The 16826-nt window shown below is 50.3% G+C and overlaps 1 protein-coding gene across 3 annotated transcripts; it reads right to left on the bottom strand.

The window, feature by feature from the left end:
- Positions 1-4918: 4918 nt before the first annotated feature.
- LOC119274471 (protein DETOXIFICATION 32-like) lies at positions 4919-7409 on the bottom strand. 3 transcript variants are annotated; one of them, XM_037555179.1, is made up of 7 exons: positions 7134-7409; positions 6481-7025; positions 6312-6398; positions 5927-6222; positions 5680-5798; positions 5498-5559; positions 4919-5258 (listed from the first exon to the last, which is right to left on the bottom strand). In XM_037555179.1, exons 1-7 carry the CDS (start codon positions 7332-7334, stop codon positions 5198-5200), a joined length of 1371 nt encoding a protein of 456 aa, XP_037411076.1. In that variant the 5' UTR covers positions 7335-7409; the 3' UTR covers positions 4919-5197. The 3 variants fall into 3 exon arrangements, with proteins under 3 accessions (XP_037411076.1, XP_037411074.1, XP_037411075.1); XM_037555177.1 differs by having other exon boundaries at positions 5498-5644; positions 5722-5798; positions 7134-7408; XM_037555178.1 differs by having other exon boundaries at positions 5498-5584; positions 7134-7405.
- Positions 7410-16826: the final 9417 nt, after the last annotated feature.

The following is a 16826-nucleotide window of genomic DNA, read 5'->3' as shown; positions in this document are numbered from 1 at the left end:
ACCAGGAACCACACCATGAAAAATAGTATTGGACTGCTTAAGATTCTTATCAGTTAACCCCATGCGATGGAAGGTTTCCTAATAAAGGATATTGATGTTGCTGCCGCCATCCATGAGTACCTTAGTAAACATGTATCCCCCAACTTGAAGTGCCACCACCAAAGCCAAGTGACCCGGGTTATCATCCCGGGGCGGGTGATCCGCCCGACTCCACATAATGGGTTGCTTAGACCATCGCAAGTACTGGGGAACTGTCGGCTCAACGGCGTTCACTGCCCTCTTGTGAAGCTTCTGGTCCCGTTTGCATAAACTTGTGGTGAAGACGTGATACTGCCCACTGTTCAACTGTTTTGGATGACTCTGATATCCAGATTGCTGTCGTTGCTGACCCCCTTGGCCAGATTGTTGATTGTAACCACCTTGGCTACCTTGATTAAAACCGCCCTAGTTATTTTGGTGGCCCTGAAAACCGGAATTAGAGCCGCCACCCCCATGACTCAGACCATGAAAACCACCGCCGCCTGAGCCGCCTCCCGGCCCATGATTGCCATCAAACATGTTAGAATTCTTGAAAGCCTTCATAATCGTACAATCCTTCCACAGGTGAGTGGCTGGCTTCTCCCGAGTGTCATGCCTTGGAGAGGGATCATTTAGCAACTGCTCAAGAGTGGGACCTGACCCGCCAGACCGAGGAGGTGGCCTTCCCTTTCGTCGTTGATTGTTGCCGCGCGCATTGGTGTTAGCCACAAACTCTAAGCTACCATCAACCTTATGTTTGTTGTTGCCCCCTTGACTCGTCGGGTTATGCTGCGGGCCCTTCGCGTTGCCGTTTTTCTTTCCCTTCCCTGTCTTCTCCTTGTTAGACTCAGGATCCTTGGTACTATCAGAGTCGGCATACTTGACTAGGGACACCATCAGCTGGCCCATGTCATTACAATCGCGCTTGAGCCGCCCCAACTTCTGTTTCAGAGGCTCAAAACGGCAATTTTTCTCCAACATTAAGACTGCAGAGCCGGCGTCCATCTTATCAGAAGAATGTATTATGGCTTTGACCCAGCGCACCCAATGGGTCGTGGACTCACCCTCCTCTTGCCTGCAATTAGTCAAGTCCACAATCGACATGGCTGCTTGCATGTGTCTTTAAAGTTCTGAACAAACCGCTCCTTTAATTTTGCCCATGAACCGATGGAATTAGGTGGCAGCCCCTTCAAGCAATTACGGGTCATTCCATCCAGCATCATGGTGAAGTACTTGGCCATTGCAGCGTCACTGACTTCGAGCAGCTCCATGGCCATCACGTAACTTTCGATCCATGCCCCAGGCTGTAAGTCAATCGTGTAATTAGGCACCTTTCGAGGTCCCTTGAAATCTTTGGGCAAACGCTCATTGCGTAGAGCCGGTACCAAACAAGGTACGCTCCCAGTCCTAGTGGTCAAGCCTGCCTCAATTGAAGTCGTCTGATAATCCGGAAGGGGCTGATAAGCCGCCTGCTGAGCGGCCATCTCAGCCGCTAGCTGAGCCGCCTGCTCAATTTGCTGACACACTCTGTCCTGATTACGCAAGTTAGGAACTCCATCGCATGCCGGGTCGTGCCCGCGCGGCTAATCATGGCGCCGGGCATTACCTGAAATGGCCGGTGAGTCCATGTGCCTGATTTAACTCCAGCTCTGGCTTGGACGTGGAGTTGAATGAATCTTGTCTCTACTGTAAGAATATGCCACCTGCTGTGCTAAGGCCATCTGAAGAAGCTCTCTGACCCTTCGTGTTTCAACCGCCATCGAAGAGTCGCCATCTACTGGGAGAGCCGCCAATCATGCTGCCGCAGCAATCATGTTCTCCGGTGGATTAGAATAATGACTCAGCGGCATTGGTATATGCTGATGCGGAGCCGTATTCGGATGTGGGGGTTCCATCACCCGCGGATGAACCGGCGTTCCTACCCCAGGTGCCGCAGTCCGGTTTACCTCTGGGGGTTACTAGGCCCTACACCAGGCGTGCAGAAAAGGTTTCTAGGCTCATACACCGTAGGTAGACGGGACTGGTGCCTTCTCCTCATGACCTCATTAGACGCGTTCTGATCCATTGTAAGCTGAAAGGCCTGCGCCTGAATCTGCTGGGCCCGAGCATCTAGAGCCGCCCGTTCCGCAGTCATCCTGATGTCCTCCGCCGCAAGGTCTTCTTTAGCTTGTGTTATCTCTTCACGTACTTGTGCCACCTCCGCATCATGCTGAGCTTGATCCGCCGGATTAACCACGGCTGTTAGCAGAGCCGTCAATTTATCCATCAGAGACATCAAAACTTGAGCCGGTGAGTGCACAGGGCCTTCTGCCCCGGCTGCTATCACCGTTGCTGACCCTGAAGTCATTGCTGTCGCAGTTGAAGAATTTAGCTCAGGCTAGGTACCAGCCATGAAGATCCCGACTCTGCTCGGCGGCTCAAAGGGGTCCGGAATACTACTGCCATCGGAACATCCCCCAAACCCGACATCTTGCAGTTGATACAACGAATCCGTCTCACCCGTGGACGACTCACCATCAGAGTAGATGGTCGTCTCACTGCCAGACACAGATCCTTCAGAAAGTTCCCCTCCATGGATGCATCCCACAAAGGCACGCTTCACGGCGGGCTGAGCCCGGGCAGGTCTCGCACGCTGAGTTGTCTCGATGATGTTGGTGCAGATGTCCGGCTCAGGGCACAGTTCGCCGATCTTGCTGATGAAGACATGTATTCCGCCGAAGGGGACCCGATACCCGTACTCAATTGAGCCGACGTCGGGATCCCAGCCTGCGTCGTTGATGTAGAGCTTGCCGCGACGACTCTTGGTCTTCCAGGCCACAACGTATCCTTTGAGCCCTTCGAAGCTGCCCTTCAAGAACTCAAATCCATCGTGCGCTGGCCCCATGGTGGGCGCCAACTGTCGTGGAATTGTTACGGCAAATTTCCTAGCAAAAGGATTTAGTCGTGGAGCCATCACAACTAGGAAGCTTAAAGGGGTTAAACGGGACAAAGGACATGGGGTTTATACTGGTTCGGCCCCTTGCGGTGAAGGTAAAAGCCTACGATCCAGTTTTGGGTGGTATTGCTTATGTCTCGATTACCAGGGAGCGAATCCGCTTGACCTAGTTCCCGATCTGTGGTTTCTTGTCCTGAACAGCCGTCGGGTCGTCCCTTTATATATAGAGGTCGATGCCCAGTGGCTCACAGAGTCACGGCCGGCTCATAAACAGTGTCCGGCTCGGTGACTATCTATTCTTGCTTTACAATACAAGTCATACATATATGGCGGTTTATCTCTACGGACCTTAAGTCACCTTCGGGCCTTGGGCCTTTAACTGAACCGCCATCTTCAAGTATCTTCGTGGGCTTCGTAATAGTGAATCGCTATAGGTATGACCCGGCTCCTCCTGGGCGGGTCATGCCTAATAGTTATATCCCCAACAATATTTATATTAAATTAGCATCCTTTTGGCCCCTATTTAAATTATTTTTTATTATATTGCTACACTAACCTGTTAGCCAGTGCCAATTGTTGTTTTTTGTTGTTTTTCGACTTTGCAGAAAAATAAATTTTATTGTACTCAAAACAATCCAGAAAAAACAGCAAAAGTTTCAACTCCACAAGGTTCCAGGGGGCACCACATAGGCCAGGGGGGCACCTAGGGCTCCCACGCGCCCTGGGGGGCACTTGCCCCTGCTGCATGCCCCCTCTGGAGCTCAGATTTAACACCTCTCCATTCATGTGCCTTTATATACTTTCGAAAACCCTTAGGAATTTATTGCCCGATTTTTTCGGCCGTCGCACACCTCTGTTTCTTCGCAATTCAATCTTTATGCCCTTCTCAGTACCCAGTCGGAGGGGGAAATCATCACAGAAGCCATCTCCATCAACTTGAAGGCCATAATGATCAATCGTGACGTGAGTAGTTTTCTTTGGACTATGGGTCCGTAGAAATAACTAAATGGTTCTCTCTCTCTCTCTCTCTCTCTCTCTCTCTCTCTCTCTCTCTCTCTCTCTCTCTCTCTCTCTCTCTCTCTCTCTTCTTAATACAAATATCACATGAGCTGCCCTACATGATTGTGATCCATCCGATGTAATTTTTGCGGTGTGTTGGTTGAATATGATAAATTGTCACTTTATGATCAGATTTATTCATGAACTCACTTGATATCTATTTGGTTCTTTTGATGCCTAATTCTTATTCATATACACTCTCCGATCTATTCTCTTAGTTTTGGCTAAGTTTGGGGTTTAATCAATACAAGGAGTTTTGTATGATAGCGGGGTTCAACCATGCAAGTAAGCCACCACAGTGACAAAAAGTGGAAAAGGGTTGTATTGGTGTTGTTGCCACTGGGGGTAGAAAGATGGTTGCGTAATTGTTCTTTGCACCTACGATGAGTACAATATATCTTTTACTTCATGTCATTGTCCTTACTGCAATACTTTGTTTTACTTAGCACTCTTGGGGTGGCTACAGATGCAGTTGGATAACAATCTATAGATTTACGAAAGTGGTGCTCATATGTTAATTATGCCATGAATAATCCTACTTATAAATATTGCAATTTAATCGTTGTCCAAATGTAATTTGTTTGCCACACTATTGTATCTTTTTGACAGAGACCACTATAGTGAACCTATAGACCCCAGTCCTTTTTACTCCATAGAGTTGTGCTGCATGGGGGCCATGAGCGTCGCTGGAGGATCTGCATCCGTCCCTTCCTAGACAGCAACATGTTCTGCAGCTGGCCTTTGTCACGAGTCACGACAGTGTGCCCATAAAGGCCCGTACAACGCAACAAACTCCATAAATTCAACGCCGCAGCTCCCACCAGCTCCCACCAAAATTTACCAGCTGAACTTGATGTCTTCCTCTGTACGTTCGTCGCTCCTTGAAACTACGGCCCACCTGCCTGCCTTCGGACAAGAAAAGAGATGTCGTAGTAGCGTGACAGTGATGAAATGGGCCACCTACTCTATCCTTGCTTCTCCGTATTTGACAACTTGGATCAAATCGTTTCGAAAAAAAAAACAACTTGGATCAAATGATCAGTGCAAGCACGGGAAAACAGACGAACTCTATACTAATGCATGTTCGTTACACTCTAGCTAACTCTATACTTCTCTCGCGTGTTTGCATATCAACCCCATCATTTGCAGTATCCATTTGATCGTCTTCTCTACATGCCGTTGTGGTCAATGGGTGGTATTCATTCTTCCCTCCAACCTCCTTGATCCTCGCCGCTGCCAACAAGGCCTGTAATAGTAGTGCACACACGATTCTTCTTGTTTCAGTAAGGTTTGATAACTTAAGGACAGCAAAATTCATTCAGGATATGTTTTCCCAAATTTATCTTTAGTGGTCTATAAATGACGTTATGCTCACTCCGTCCAAAAACAAGTGTCTCAACTTTAGTACAAATTTATACTAAAGCTAGTATAAAGATGAGACACTTATTTTGAGACGGAGAGAGTATTAGTTTACACAGGGAGTACCTGTTTCTCCCACTCTGTTCTCTTAATGGTGAGAAGAAGTATAACCATCTGTAGCAACGTGCCTGTTAGCATGCCCGTCCATACCCCCTGCATCCATCCATCATCAGATGAACAACACATAATTTCTTCTTCGGTTCGTCGATGAACCTGCGGATCAACAAGCTAAATTTGAACAAGCTTACCAATGCACCAAGTTTGAACTTGAATCCAAGCAGGACACCAACCGGAATGCCCACCAAGTAGTAGCAACCGATGTTCACGAATGCCACCTGCATCTGCCACCCCGCCCCCACGGCCACGCCTGAAAATTCACACAAGAGCAATGGCATCGAGGTGAAGTTGATAGCCATTTCAAAGCCATGCCATTTCCTAATCCAAAAAATTTCAAAGCCATGCATAATCCTTCGGAGTGCTGTGTTAACTAATCACCTGAGAGCACTGGCCCGATGCTGCCGAAGAAGACGGTGACGGCGAGCAGGTACCCCAGTCTCGCCGCTCCGTCGACCACGTCCTCGTCGTCGCTGAAGAGCCTAGGCAAGCCTCTCCTCCAGATGAAGAAGACGGCCATGAAGGTGGCCCCGATGAGTGCGGATGTTATCGCCGCCACGGCCACCGCGAACTTGGCCTCCTTGGGTCTGCTCCCTCCGAGCTCGTTCGACACCCTGACGCTGACTGCTTCGCTCAAGCCCAGCGCCACCATCATGGTCCAGAACTCGTAGTTGATGCTGTCAAATTAATTAACCTTGTTAACATGGTGTTTCTTTGAGAAAATTGAGCGAAGTACCATTGAAAGAAGATAAGAAGAAACACTCACCAGACTGACATGATATCAAGCTGGAGCTGGCCATTCTTGAGGAGACCCACCAGAATGAGTAATGCGGCGTAGTACCAAAACTCCAAGCTATCCCAAATTAATTTGCAAAATGTATGAAAATTCATGTAAAAAGTATGGATCTGCTCAACCGGAGAAATTTTATGCCAACCAGATCATGGCGGCGGACACGAGGGAGATCTTGACGAAGGCGGCGAGGTTCCTGAAGGCGACAACGGAGAACCCCTTCCACGCGTCGGGGAACCGGCCGCTGACCAGGTAGGCGAACTGCGCGGCGTCGATGAGCCAGTAGGAGACGTTGCCCGCGACGGCCGCCCCGCGGAGGCCGTACCTGAGCCGGTTGACGGCGACGTAGGTGAGCGCGACGTGGGCGGCGAGCGCGGCGCCGGTGATGGCCGTCAGGGCCCACACCCTGCTCTGCGTCTGGAAGAACTTCTGCAGCGGGAAGTTGGCGGCGTGCGCGAGCAGCCGCGGGATCGCCCACCGCGCGTACGGCCCCGCGGCGGCCGCGACGGCGGCCGGCTGCCGGAGGAGGGACCCCAGGATCGGCGTGGCGAAGGCGTACGCCGGCGTGAGCGCCACCGCGGCCGCGCCGCAGACGATCCATGACTGCTGCACGTACACGCCCAGCAGGTCCAGCTGCCCGGCGCCCACCGCCTGCCCGCACAGCGTGTCCAGCGCGCACCCCATGCCGAACTGCGCCGCCGCACCGCGCGCACGCACGATTCATGGTTAGTGAGATCTCTAGCGCGCACGGAGGTTGATTGAATCATCTCTCGACCTGCGGTGTAGTACTCTACCTACCAGGACTCCGTAGGCGAAGCCCTCCAGGATGCTCTCGACGACGGTGACCGCGGCGAGCTCGACGACGCCGATGTGCCCGACGAAGCTGGCGGTGACGAAGCCGATGGAGAACTGGAACACCTCGGTCAGGACCGCCGGGAAGGCCAGACGCCATAGCAGCTTCGACTCCTCCCAGCTCTTCGTCGCCAGCGTCCTCCTCATAGCTACCAACCACTTGTCTCTCCGAGAGGGGAACTGAGGGTGACGTGTTAATATCACAACTTGCTAAGCCATCTCCAACCCTCGTCCATAAATTTGCTCACGCATTTGTGCGTGGACACGGAGCGATAACCAGCCATCCAACCCTATCCGCGTGCATTTCAAACAGGATTTCAACAAACTGAACGATACAAACCGGCTGATTTTCATACAAACTGGAGCACATTCATTACAATTCAAACATATTTTAACTAAACCTGGCTATAAACCTAATCTAAATGATCACCAGCGTCTGGGTGTGAGCACCTTGAAATGAAGCGACAACTCCGCCTTCGCAGTCTCCAGCTCTGCCTCCACAACCTCCATCTCCGCAGCCATGAGCCGCGGGAAATGAAGTTGTCCGCCTTCACTTCGCCACCAAGCGGCTAATGGGCTGACGATGTTGAGACCATCAAGCTTGGCTTCAACAGGAGGGAAGGAGCGGTGGCCTTCCTGCACCCGAGCCCCAGCGACCTCCCAGGCTCTACTCTTCCTTGTTGCCGGCGGCACTCACGGAGGTGCTGACTTGGTGGTTGTGACGTTGGTGGCACGACAATGGCGGAGTTGTCTATGTCCTCCTTGTCGTTGCTCTTGCCGAGCACCGCATCCGCCGCCTCGTCCATCTCCTTGTAGGCGGCCTATAAATTCGCCTGATACCGGATGTACCGTCATCGGTCGCAGTGGATTTCACAGGCGGTGCGGTAGGAGTCGACCAACACCTCCTACTCGGCCACACCCACATCGGACACTACGGTCTTGTCGTCAGCGAGTTGTGCCTTTGCGCGCTGCTTCTCGTCAAGGAACCCAAGGTAGTAGGCCTCGTCGGGACTGGGCCTGCCGGAACTTGGCCTCCCGCTCTTCCCGCCGCATGTATGTGTAGTGGGCACGGGCCTCGCCCATGGTGATGCCGGCATGCACTTGCGAGGTGGGTGGTGCCGGCTCGTCCTCGGCCACGTCTTCCATTGGGATGTACGCAACGCCGACCACTGTATGTTGTCCCAGACGGCTTTGGAACTCGAGAACGCCATGGCATACGTGGTGCAACGAGGAGGAAGAAGGCGGAGAATGATGGATGCGGCCATGGCCGAGCCTGCGGTTTATATAGCGGGGCGTGGCAGGGCAACAGACGACGTGATTAATGGCGGGCTGTAGAGGGACGGACGGGTGGCGCCGGCTAGCTGTTCCTTGGTAACCGCACACATGTTTAATGTAGGCAGGCAAACGAACGGGCTGTAGTTTGAACGCGGGGCAGTCACTTGCATTGGGAGGCGACTCCCAGCCGATGGGCCGTTTTGATGCCGAAGTGCGGTGAGAGGTCGGGTTGCTCTGTGCCTGCATGAATGCGGCATTTGTGCTCTGGAGTGACGTTGACCGACTTCGGGCGGGGAAGTGTGCGGGCACGGGAGGGGTTTTTGGTGGGCCAGAATATTTAGGATTGGACGTGACAGCGATCCAGATATGTGCAAAGCCCCAGTTTGCGGGAAAAAGCACGTGCGGACCAACCTACGGACCAATGCAGGCCCGCGTTGGATGGCAAAACATATCTGAACCTCATGATCTAAACGATTGCGGGTGGTTTGAGGGTCCGCGTTGTAAGTACTCCCTCTATCCCAAATTATTTATCGCTCAAGCGGATGTATGAGATACATCTGTTTGAGCGACAAGTAATTTCGGACGGAGAAAGTATGTTATAAGTTCATGTGTTTATCAATATATGAATGATTGTTTTGAACAAGTAGAAGATGGAAAATAAATGTTGTTTATGTAGAGAAACACTTCGCCTAACGAATGTGGATAATGTTTGTGAATTTGAAAAAAGTTCATGATTTTGACTGATGATTTTTGACAAAATATTGATGAATATAAAAATGTTCGTGGAATAGAAAATTGTTCACGAATTTGGGAAAAGGTTCAAATATTTGAAAAAAGGTCACAAAATTTGGACAATAAAAAAATTGGCATTTTTCAAAAAACTGAAAAAGTACACGAATTTGTTGAAAGTTCATGAATTTTAAAAAAATCAAAAGGGTTCAAACTTGTTTTAAAAAATATCATGGATTTAGAAAACTTAACAAAAACTGAGAAATATACACGAATTTGAGGAAGTTCACGAATTGGAAAAACTTTTCAAATTTTAAAAGTTCAAAAAAAGAAAAGAAAAATAAAGAAAAAGGAAATAGGAAAGAGAAAAAATAAATAAAGTAAAAATAGAAAGAAAAGAAAAAGAAGAAACTGAAAAATAGATCGAATGAAAACACCAAAGAACACAAAACCAAGAAAGAAACAACCAGAAGCTTCTGGAAGTGTCACAAAATCGGAAGAAAACGGCGCACTAGATGGGCCGGCCCATTTAATTCCAACGATCGGCTGGGCGCCATTGTTCGAAACACAAAGTACGTGATGCCACAAGCGCTGAATAGGAATTCGCGACGCTCGGAGAAGTTACAGTTGTTTTTTTTCTCAGTTATTTTTTTAGCTTCCTTTTTTTCTTTTTAGTTTTTTTCTCGTGTACAGGATGCATAGGGGTACAGCCGTACAGGTTGTACTGCACATGAAGTGCAAATTGATTGGAATACCTCATTTCTTCGAGGCAGGTCATTTTTTACGTGGCATGTCTCTTCCCTACCCTAGCCGCCGCCATGTCAGGCGACTAGGGAGGCGATTTTCTTCCTCCGATCTCAGCCGGCCTGGGCGTTGGCCCCCACTCCCTTCGGCTGCTCCGGCGGCAGGAGGGCGGGGGGACCCCGTTCCTCCGCTCTATAGTTAGGTTTTGGATTTGTAGACCTTGGTGCGCCGTTGGGGTGGTGGGAGCGGCGCCCGTACGAATAAATCTGCCTCAGCTCCGCTCTCACATCAGCGGTGCCTTTCATGACGGCGTCTCGGAGTCGATGGCATCGTGTGATTGCCGATCCTTCAGATCGACGGTGTTAGGATTCATGGATGGTGTCGACGAGGCGGCGGCGGTGACTCCATCAGGTGTGTCTCTTCTTCTGCTCTGTCCCCGTTGATGTGGCGTTGTCTCTGACGCCATGGTGGAGCAGGGAGGTTTTATCGTCCAGGAGTACGCGCAGACAATTGTCTGCGCAAGTGACAGCTGGAAGATGGTGCATCACGTGCTGGGTTTGTGGTTGGTGGCTGACAGTTCTGGTTTCCTTCTTCGACGTCGTTGTCGTGCGGGGTGTCAGAACTAGAGTTCGATGGCGTGTCCGGGGACATGTTGCCCCGGTTTGATTCTTTCAACGGCAATGGTCTTGCTTCTGTCAAACTACTTTCGAGGTCCTTAAAGCTGCTGATCAGTGATGGAGCTGCGTCGAGCTTGGGTGAAGAGGTGATCTATTTTCTTTTCCTTTGGTGGCCGCTTCGGTGGTGTCGAAGGAGAGGAACATGCACTGGTTTTTTTATAGGATTATACTATCCTTTCAGTCTTATAAAGTCGGTGCTTACGTGTCTTGTAACTGAATCTTTATTTTATAAATAAGACGCGTATTACCACGCGCAAAAAACCCTCATTTCTTCTTTAGAATACAAATTTTCTACCAAGTGAATCAATCCATCCTTTTGTGGTGTGCATCATCACCCCACAAAAACGTGACATCACATCTTATATACCTTTGCAAATTTTTATACGAGTTCTTAAAACCGAGATAGCATAGGTTGGTATTGCTTGTGCTACCGACTTTTATGAGAACTTCATTGCGTGCTGAAGATAGACATATCTTTCTTTTCAACCATTTAACCTCTGGATTAAATGGTGCATCAAATATTTGTCGAATCCAATGTCGCCGGGATGAACACATATTTGTCATGCATAGCTTCTGCCATTATTACATTACCAAGGGTAGAAATACACCCGGGGCGTCATATTGACACGGGTGCTAGAGCTGAAGAAGATACTTGATTTGTCCACGCTAACTAGTTGCCCTATATTGATCAAATATTGGTTTCAAACATTCAACATTTTGTGTGTTGGTTTTCATAAAAATTAAAGAGTTGTCAACAAAGAGTTTATTGGCGATTGCTCGTGCATCATACAACTTTGAAGTTCAGCTTGCGAGCTACGTTAAGCTGCTCGTCATATGGTAAGCTTGTAAAAGTCAATCGTAGAACATAAACTCAATGTTGCGTGCATCTCAAGGAATGGGTCATCTGGTGAGAAAAAGATCCCCAAACAGATAGATTAATCACTTTGGCAGATTTATAAACGTACTCCGTATGGCCCTACAGATTAATCGGTCGTGTTGATCCATGATTATATATGCTGCCTTCGGTCCAACCAGATCAGAGTCAGTCGTCCATCCGTTTTCAAACTTTTTTTATCGTGACCGAGTCTCGGACTAAGAAAAAGTAAGACAATTAGTCTAGTTGAAATGTAACATGATGGCATCAATTAATCGTTCGATGACCACACGGCATATATGTGTGGTGAGCAACTTCTGAATGAAAACTATGTTATATGACGACTTATATCTTTTTTGCTGCGGGAAATGATGATTTATATCCTTACCTCTACTTAGAAGAAGGTACATAACCCCCCTCAAAGAAAACTAATCGCTCGATGATCACACGGTAAGACCGTGCAAGTGGAAGACATGAATTACTTAGTTTCCCACTCACCTACCCGGGCTGTTTAACTAGGTCAACTTGCATATCGTTTTTTTTTTCCTTTCTTTTTGCAAGGTAACGTGCATATATTTCACATTCGTCTACATCAACGTCCTTTCCCATTTCCACAAGCTGCCATAGAACAAGCCGGCAACAAGATCAACCCACCCATTTGCCCACTCTTCATCTCTCCAACAGATTCAAGGTAATTTCAGCTCGCTCTATCTCCATCCACTCTCTCTCCCAAATATCTGATGTCTGATCTTGAAGCTTTTTTGTGGCTACTTATTTTCCTTTTTGACAAGAGAGCAATTCTCTGGTTTCTTTTTGTTTTGTTTGCGGAAACCATATATGGTTTCATTTCAAGAAACCTTCGTGGCACTAAGTTAAAATTTCCGGGCATAGTTTTCTTTTCTTGTTAAGTAACCTGAAATATGTTCCCTGTGTTCCTCAACATATCCTCCGCAAATCTAAAATTTTACTCGCCACCACCTTCCCCCGCCCGGCCCTAGCTTCGCTTGGCCCAGAGCCCCCCGCAGCACCAGCCCGCCGCGGATGTGCTTCTGCCCGCGTCCTCGTCGGACAGCCTCCGGTCCAACCCCGCGCCATTTCGCTTCAGCGCTACCCGCCACGGCGGGTCGTCGTTGGGCGGGCACAGCCCGCGTAGGTGCGGCGGGAACACCGGACTGGTCCAAGGGTTCACGTTGCATATCCGCGGCGCGATGCAGCAGCCGCGCAGCGCGCTGCCCCGCGGCCACAGCGAGGCGCCTTCAGGATTCTGAATCCTTTGCGATGCAAGCCAAGTTCTAGATCTGCACCTTTTGACTTTGTTCTTATACCTTACAGTATGTGTATTCAAAAATCAAAATTGATTAAAAAAGGAACTTTTTATACCACTGTCTGTCAACAATATACGTTCAGATCCCTCAATTTTTTGAAAAATATAGTATATGTTCTGATTTATCTGTGTACAAGTTCGTTCATGAATGTCACAGGTATATATAGGTTTGACCTCAGTATCGGTGTTGCGTTTTCTTCTTGGAAATTAATTATCACCTTCAGAGATCTTGTTGTGTTTGTATCTGCTTGCTGAACCTTTCAACACACACAAGCATCTGCTGACTTGGTGTCTATACAAAAGCTTTATATAGACGGCTAACTGTAATTGTTATTACCCAAAGACCTCACCAAGGGTCCCCGTGGAGGCAGCTCTCCCTCCCGAGGCGCTCCCGCGAGCGCCGTCGGGAGGCAACCATCGTGCCCCCCTCAGGCCCTCCACCCCCTCTCCCCCTCCCTCGCCGCCGTCGAGGGCGCCGTCGGCCAAAGGCCGCGTGGCCGAGGCGGCGGCGGGGCTGTTTTCTTCCTGCGCGCGGATGGATGGCGTCGCGGGCTGCCTTCCTCCTGCCCGCGGCGTCGGGTCCCGGCCGACTCTTGCTCCGGCGCTCCGCCCGGCGCCCTTATGGCCCCCCGGCGACTCCTCCTCCCCTACCCACCAGCGGCCCGTGGGATCTGGTGGGCACGGTCGTGCTGGCGGCGGATCTAGGCATCCCGGCCCAGATCCGGTGGATGTGCGGATCTTCGATGGCGGGGGTGGCCGGCGACCCCATGGAGGTGGTGGTGTAGCGGCCGGTGTTCGCGCTGCTCCGGTACGGGGTGGCGGGGTGTCGAGTGGTGCTGACCAGGGCGTGGTGGCGCAGGTAATGTGCTGGTGGCAGGTTGACTGCGGCGGCGGCCAGATTTTTCTGGCATCGGCTCGTCTGTAGGCTGCCTGTATCGGCCGTTGACTCCTCTCCTTGGCGTCCGTCCGTTTCTCTCGCCGGAGAGCTGGCCTTCTTCCAGTTGCGGTCATCGACCGTCTTGCACCCGGTGTCGAGGACGGAGCTGGTCTCGCGCCCGGTAGCAGGACCGGCCCATCTCGCGCCCGGCAGCATGACTGCGCTCGTCTCGCGCCCGGCAGCAGGACTGCGCTCGTCTCGCGCCCGGCAACAGGACCGGCCCGTCCCGCGCCCGGCGGCAGGACTGCGCTCGTCTCGCGCCCGGTGTAGCAGGACGGCTCGATGGAGGCTTGGTGGCCGGCCTATTTGGTCTCGGCGATGGGACCGGCCAGGGGTGCGAAAGGCGGATCCTTTCCGCTCGTTTCTGCGGTTGGGTTAGCGATGGGGCTCGGGGGACTTGGTGTCAAGGTCTTGGTCTCCGGGGTGGCGGCCCTGGTGTTGGCGGCGCGGTGCTCATGGGCAGAGCTCGTGCCTCGGTGTTGCCCGGCTGCCACGGCCGTGTGGGTGGCGTGTGTTGGGGAACGTAGCAGAAATTCAAAAAATTTCCTACGTATCACCAAGATCTATCTATGGAGAGACCAGCAACGAGTAGAAAGAGAGTGCATCTACATACCCTTGTAGATCGCTAAGCGGAAGCGTTCAAGTGAACGGGGTTGATGGAGTCGTACTCGTCGTGATTCAGATCACCGATGATCCTAGTGCCGAACGGACGGCACCTCCGCGTTCAACACACGTACAGCCCGGTGACGTCTCCCACGCCTTGATCCAGCAAGGAGAGAGGGAGAGGTTGAGGAAGACTCCATCCAGCAGTAGCACAACGGCGTGGTGGTGATGGAGGAGCGTGGCAATCCAGCAGGGCTTCGCTAATCACCATGGGAGAGGAGGAGGGAGAGGCAGGGCTGCACCAACGAGAGATCAAATCGCGTGTTATGGGCAGCCCCATGCCTCAATATATATAGGGGGGAAGGGGGCTGCGCCCCCTTTAGGGTTTTCCCACCCCCTAGGGGCGGCGGCCAGCCCTAGATGGGTTTTGGGGTGCGGCCAAGAGGGGGGGAGGAGTCCATCCTCCCCAAGGCACCTCGGAGGTGCCTTCCCCTTTGAGGACTCTTCCCTCTAGGGTTCCCTAGGCGCATGGGCCTCTTGGGGCTGGTGTCCTTGGCCCATGTAGGCCAAGGCGCACCCCCTACAGCCCATGTGGCCCCCCGGGGCAGGTGGACCTACCCGGTGGGCCCCCGGGACCCTTCCGGTGGTCCCGGTACAACACCGATGACCCCGAAACTTGTTCCGATGGCCGAAACAGGACTTCCTATATATAAATCTTTACCTCAGGACCATTCCGGAACTCCTCGTGACGTCCGGGATCTCATCCGGGACTCCGAACAACATTAGGTAACCACATACAAGCTTCCTTTATAACCCTAGCGTCATCGAATCTTAAGTGTGTAGACCCTACGGGTTCGGGAGACATGCAGACATGACTGAGACGTTCTCCGGTCAATAACCAACAGCGGGATCTGGATACCCATGTTGGCTCCCACATGTTCCACGATGATCTCATCGGATGAACCACGATGTCAAGGACTTAATCAATCCCGTATTCAATTCCCTTTGTCTAGCGGTATTTTACTTGCCCGAGATTCGATCGTCGGTATCCTTATACCCTGTTCAATCTCGTTACCGGCAAGTCACTTTACTCGTTCCGTAACACATCATCCCGTGATCAACTCCTTGGTCACATTGCACATATGATGATGTCCTACCGAGTGGGCCCAGAGATACCTCTCCGTTTACACGGAGTGACAAATCCCAGTCTCGATCCGCATAAAACAATAGATACTTTCGGAGATACCTGTAGTGCACCTTTATAGTCACCCAGTTACGTTGTGACGTTTGATACACCCAAAGCACTCCTACGGTATCCAGGAGTTACACGATCTCATGGTCAAAGGAAGAGATACTTGACATTGGCAAAGCTCTAGCAAACGAACTACACGATCCTTGTGCTATGCTTAGGATTGGGTCTTGTCCATCACATCATTCTCCTAATGATGTGATCCCGTTATCAACGACATCCAATGTCCATAGCCAGGAAACCATGACTATCTGTTGATCACAACGAGCTAGTCAACTAGAGGCTCACTAGGGACATATTGTGGTCTATGTATTCACACGTGTATTACGATTTCCGGATAATACAGTTATAGCATGAATAAAAGACAATTATCATGAACAAGGAAATATAATAATAACACTTTTATTATTGCCTCTAGGGCATATTTCCAACAGTCTCCCACTTGCACTAGAGTCAATAATCTAGTTCACATCGCCATGTGATTAACACTCACAGGTCACATCGCCATGTGACTAATACCCAAGAGTTTTAGGTTTGATCATGTTTCTTGTGAGAGAGGTTTTAGTCAACGGGTCCGAACCTTTCAGATCCGTGTGTGCTTTACAAATCTCTATGTCATCTCCTAGATGTAGCTACCACGCTCTATTTGGAGCTATTCCAAATAACTGTTCTACTTGGAGCTATTCTAAATTGTTTCCCCATAATACGTATCCGGTATCTCTTCTTAGAGCTACCCGGATAGGTGTTAAGCTTGCATCGACGTAACCTTTACGACGAACTCTTTTACCACCTCCATAATCGAGAAAAATTCCTTAGTCCACTAGTTACTAAGGATAACTTTGACCGCTGTCCTATGATCCATTTTTGGATCACTCTTGTACCCCTTGACTGACTCATGGCAAGGCACACTTCAGGTGCGGTACACAGCATAGCATACTGTAGAGCCTATGTCTTAAGCATAGGGGACGACCTTCGTCCTTTCTCTCTTTTCTGCCGTGGTCGAGCTTTAAGTCTTAACTTCGTACCTTACAACTCAGGCAAGAACTCCTTCTTTGACCGGTCCATCTTGAACACCTTCAAGATCATGTCAAGGTATGTGCTCATTTGAAAGTACCATTAAGCGTTTTGATCTATCCTTATAGATCTTGATGCTTAATGTTCAAGTAGCTTAATCCAGGTTTTCTATTGAAAAACACCTTTCAAATAACCCTATATGCTTTCTAGAAA

The sequence above is a fragment of the Triticum dicoccoides genome, chromosome 3B (genome assembly GCF_002162155.2).
Source record: "Triticum dicoccoides isolate Atlit2015 ecotype Zavitan chromosome 3B, WEW_v2.0, whole genome shotgun sequence".
Lineage (NCBI taxonomy): Eukaryota > Viridiplantae > Streptophyta > Magnoliopsida > Poales > Poaceae > Triticum > Triticum dicoccoides.
The sequence above is the reverse complement of the archived record's forward strand: the minus strand, read 5'-3'. Positions and strand labels throughout refer to the sequence as shown.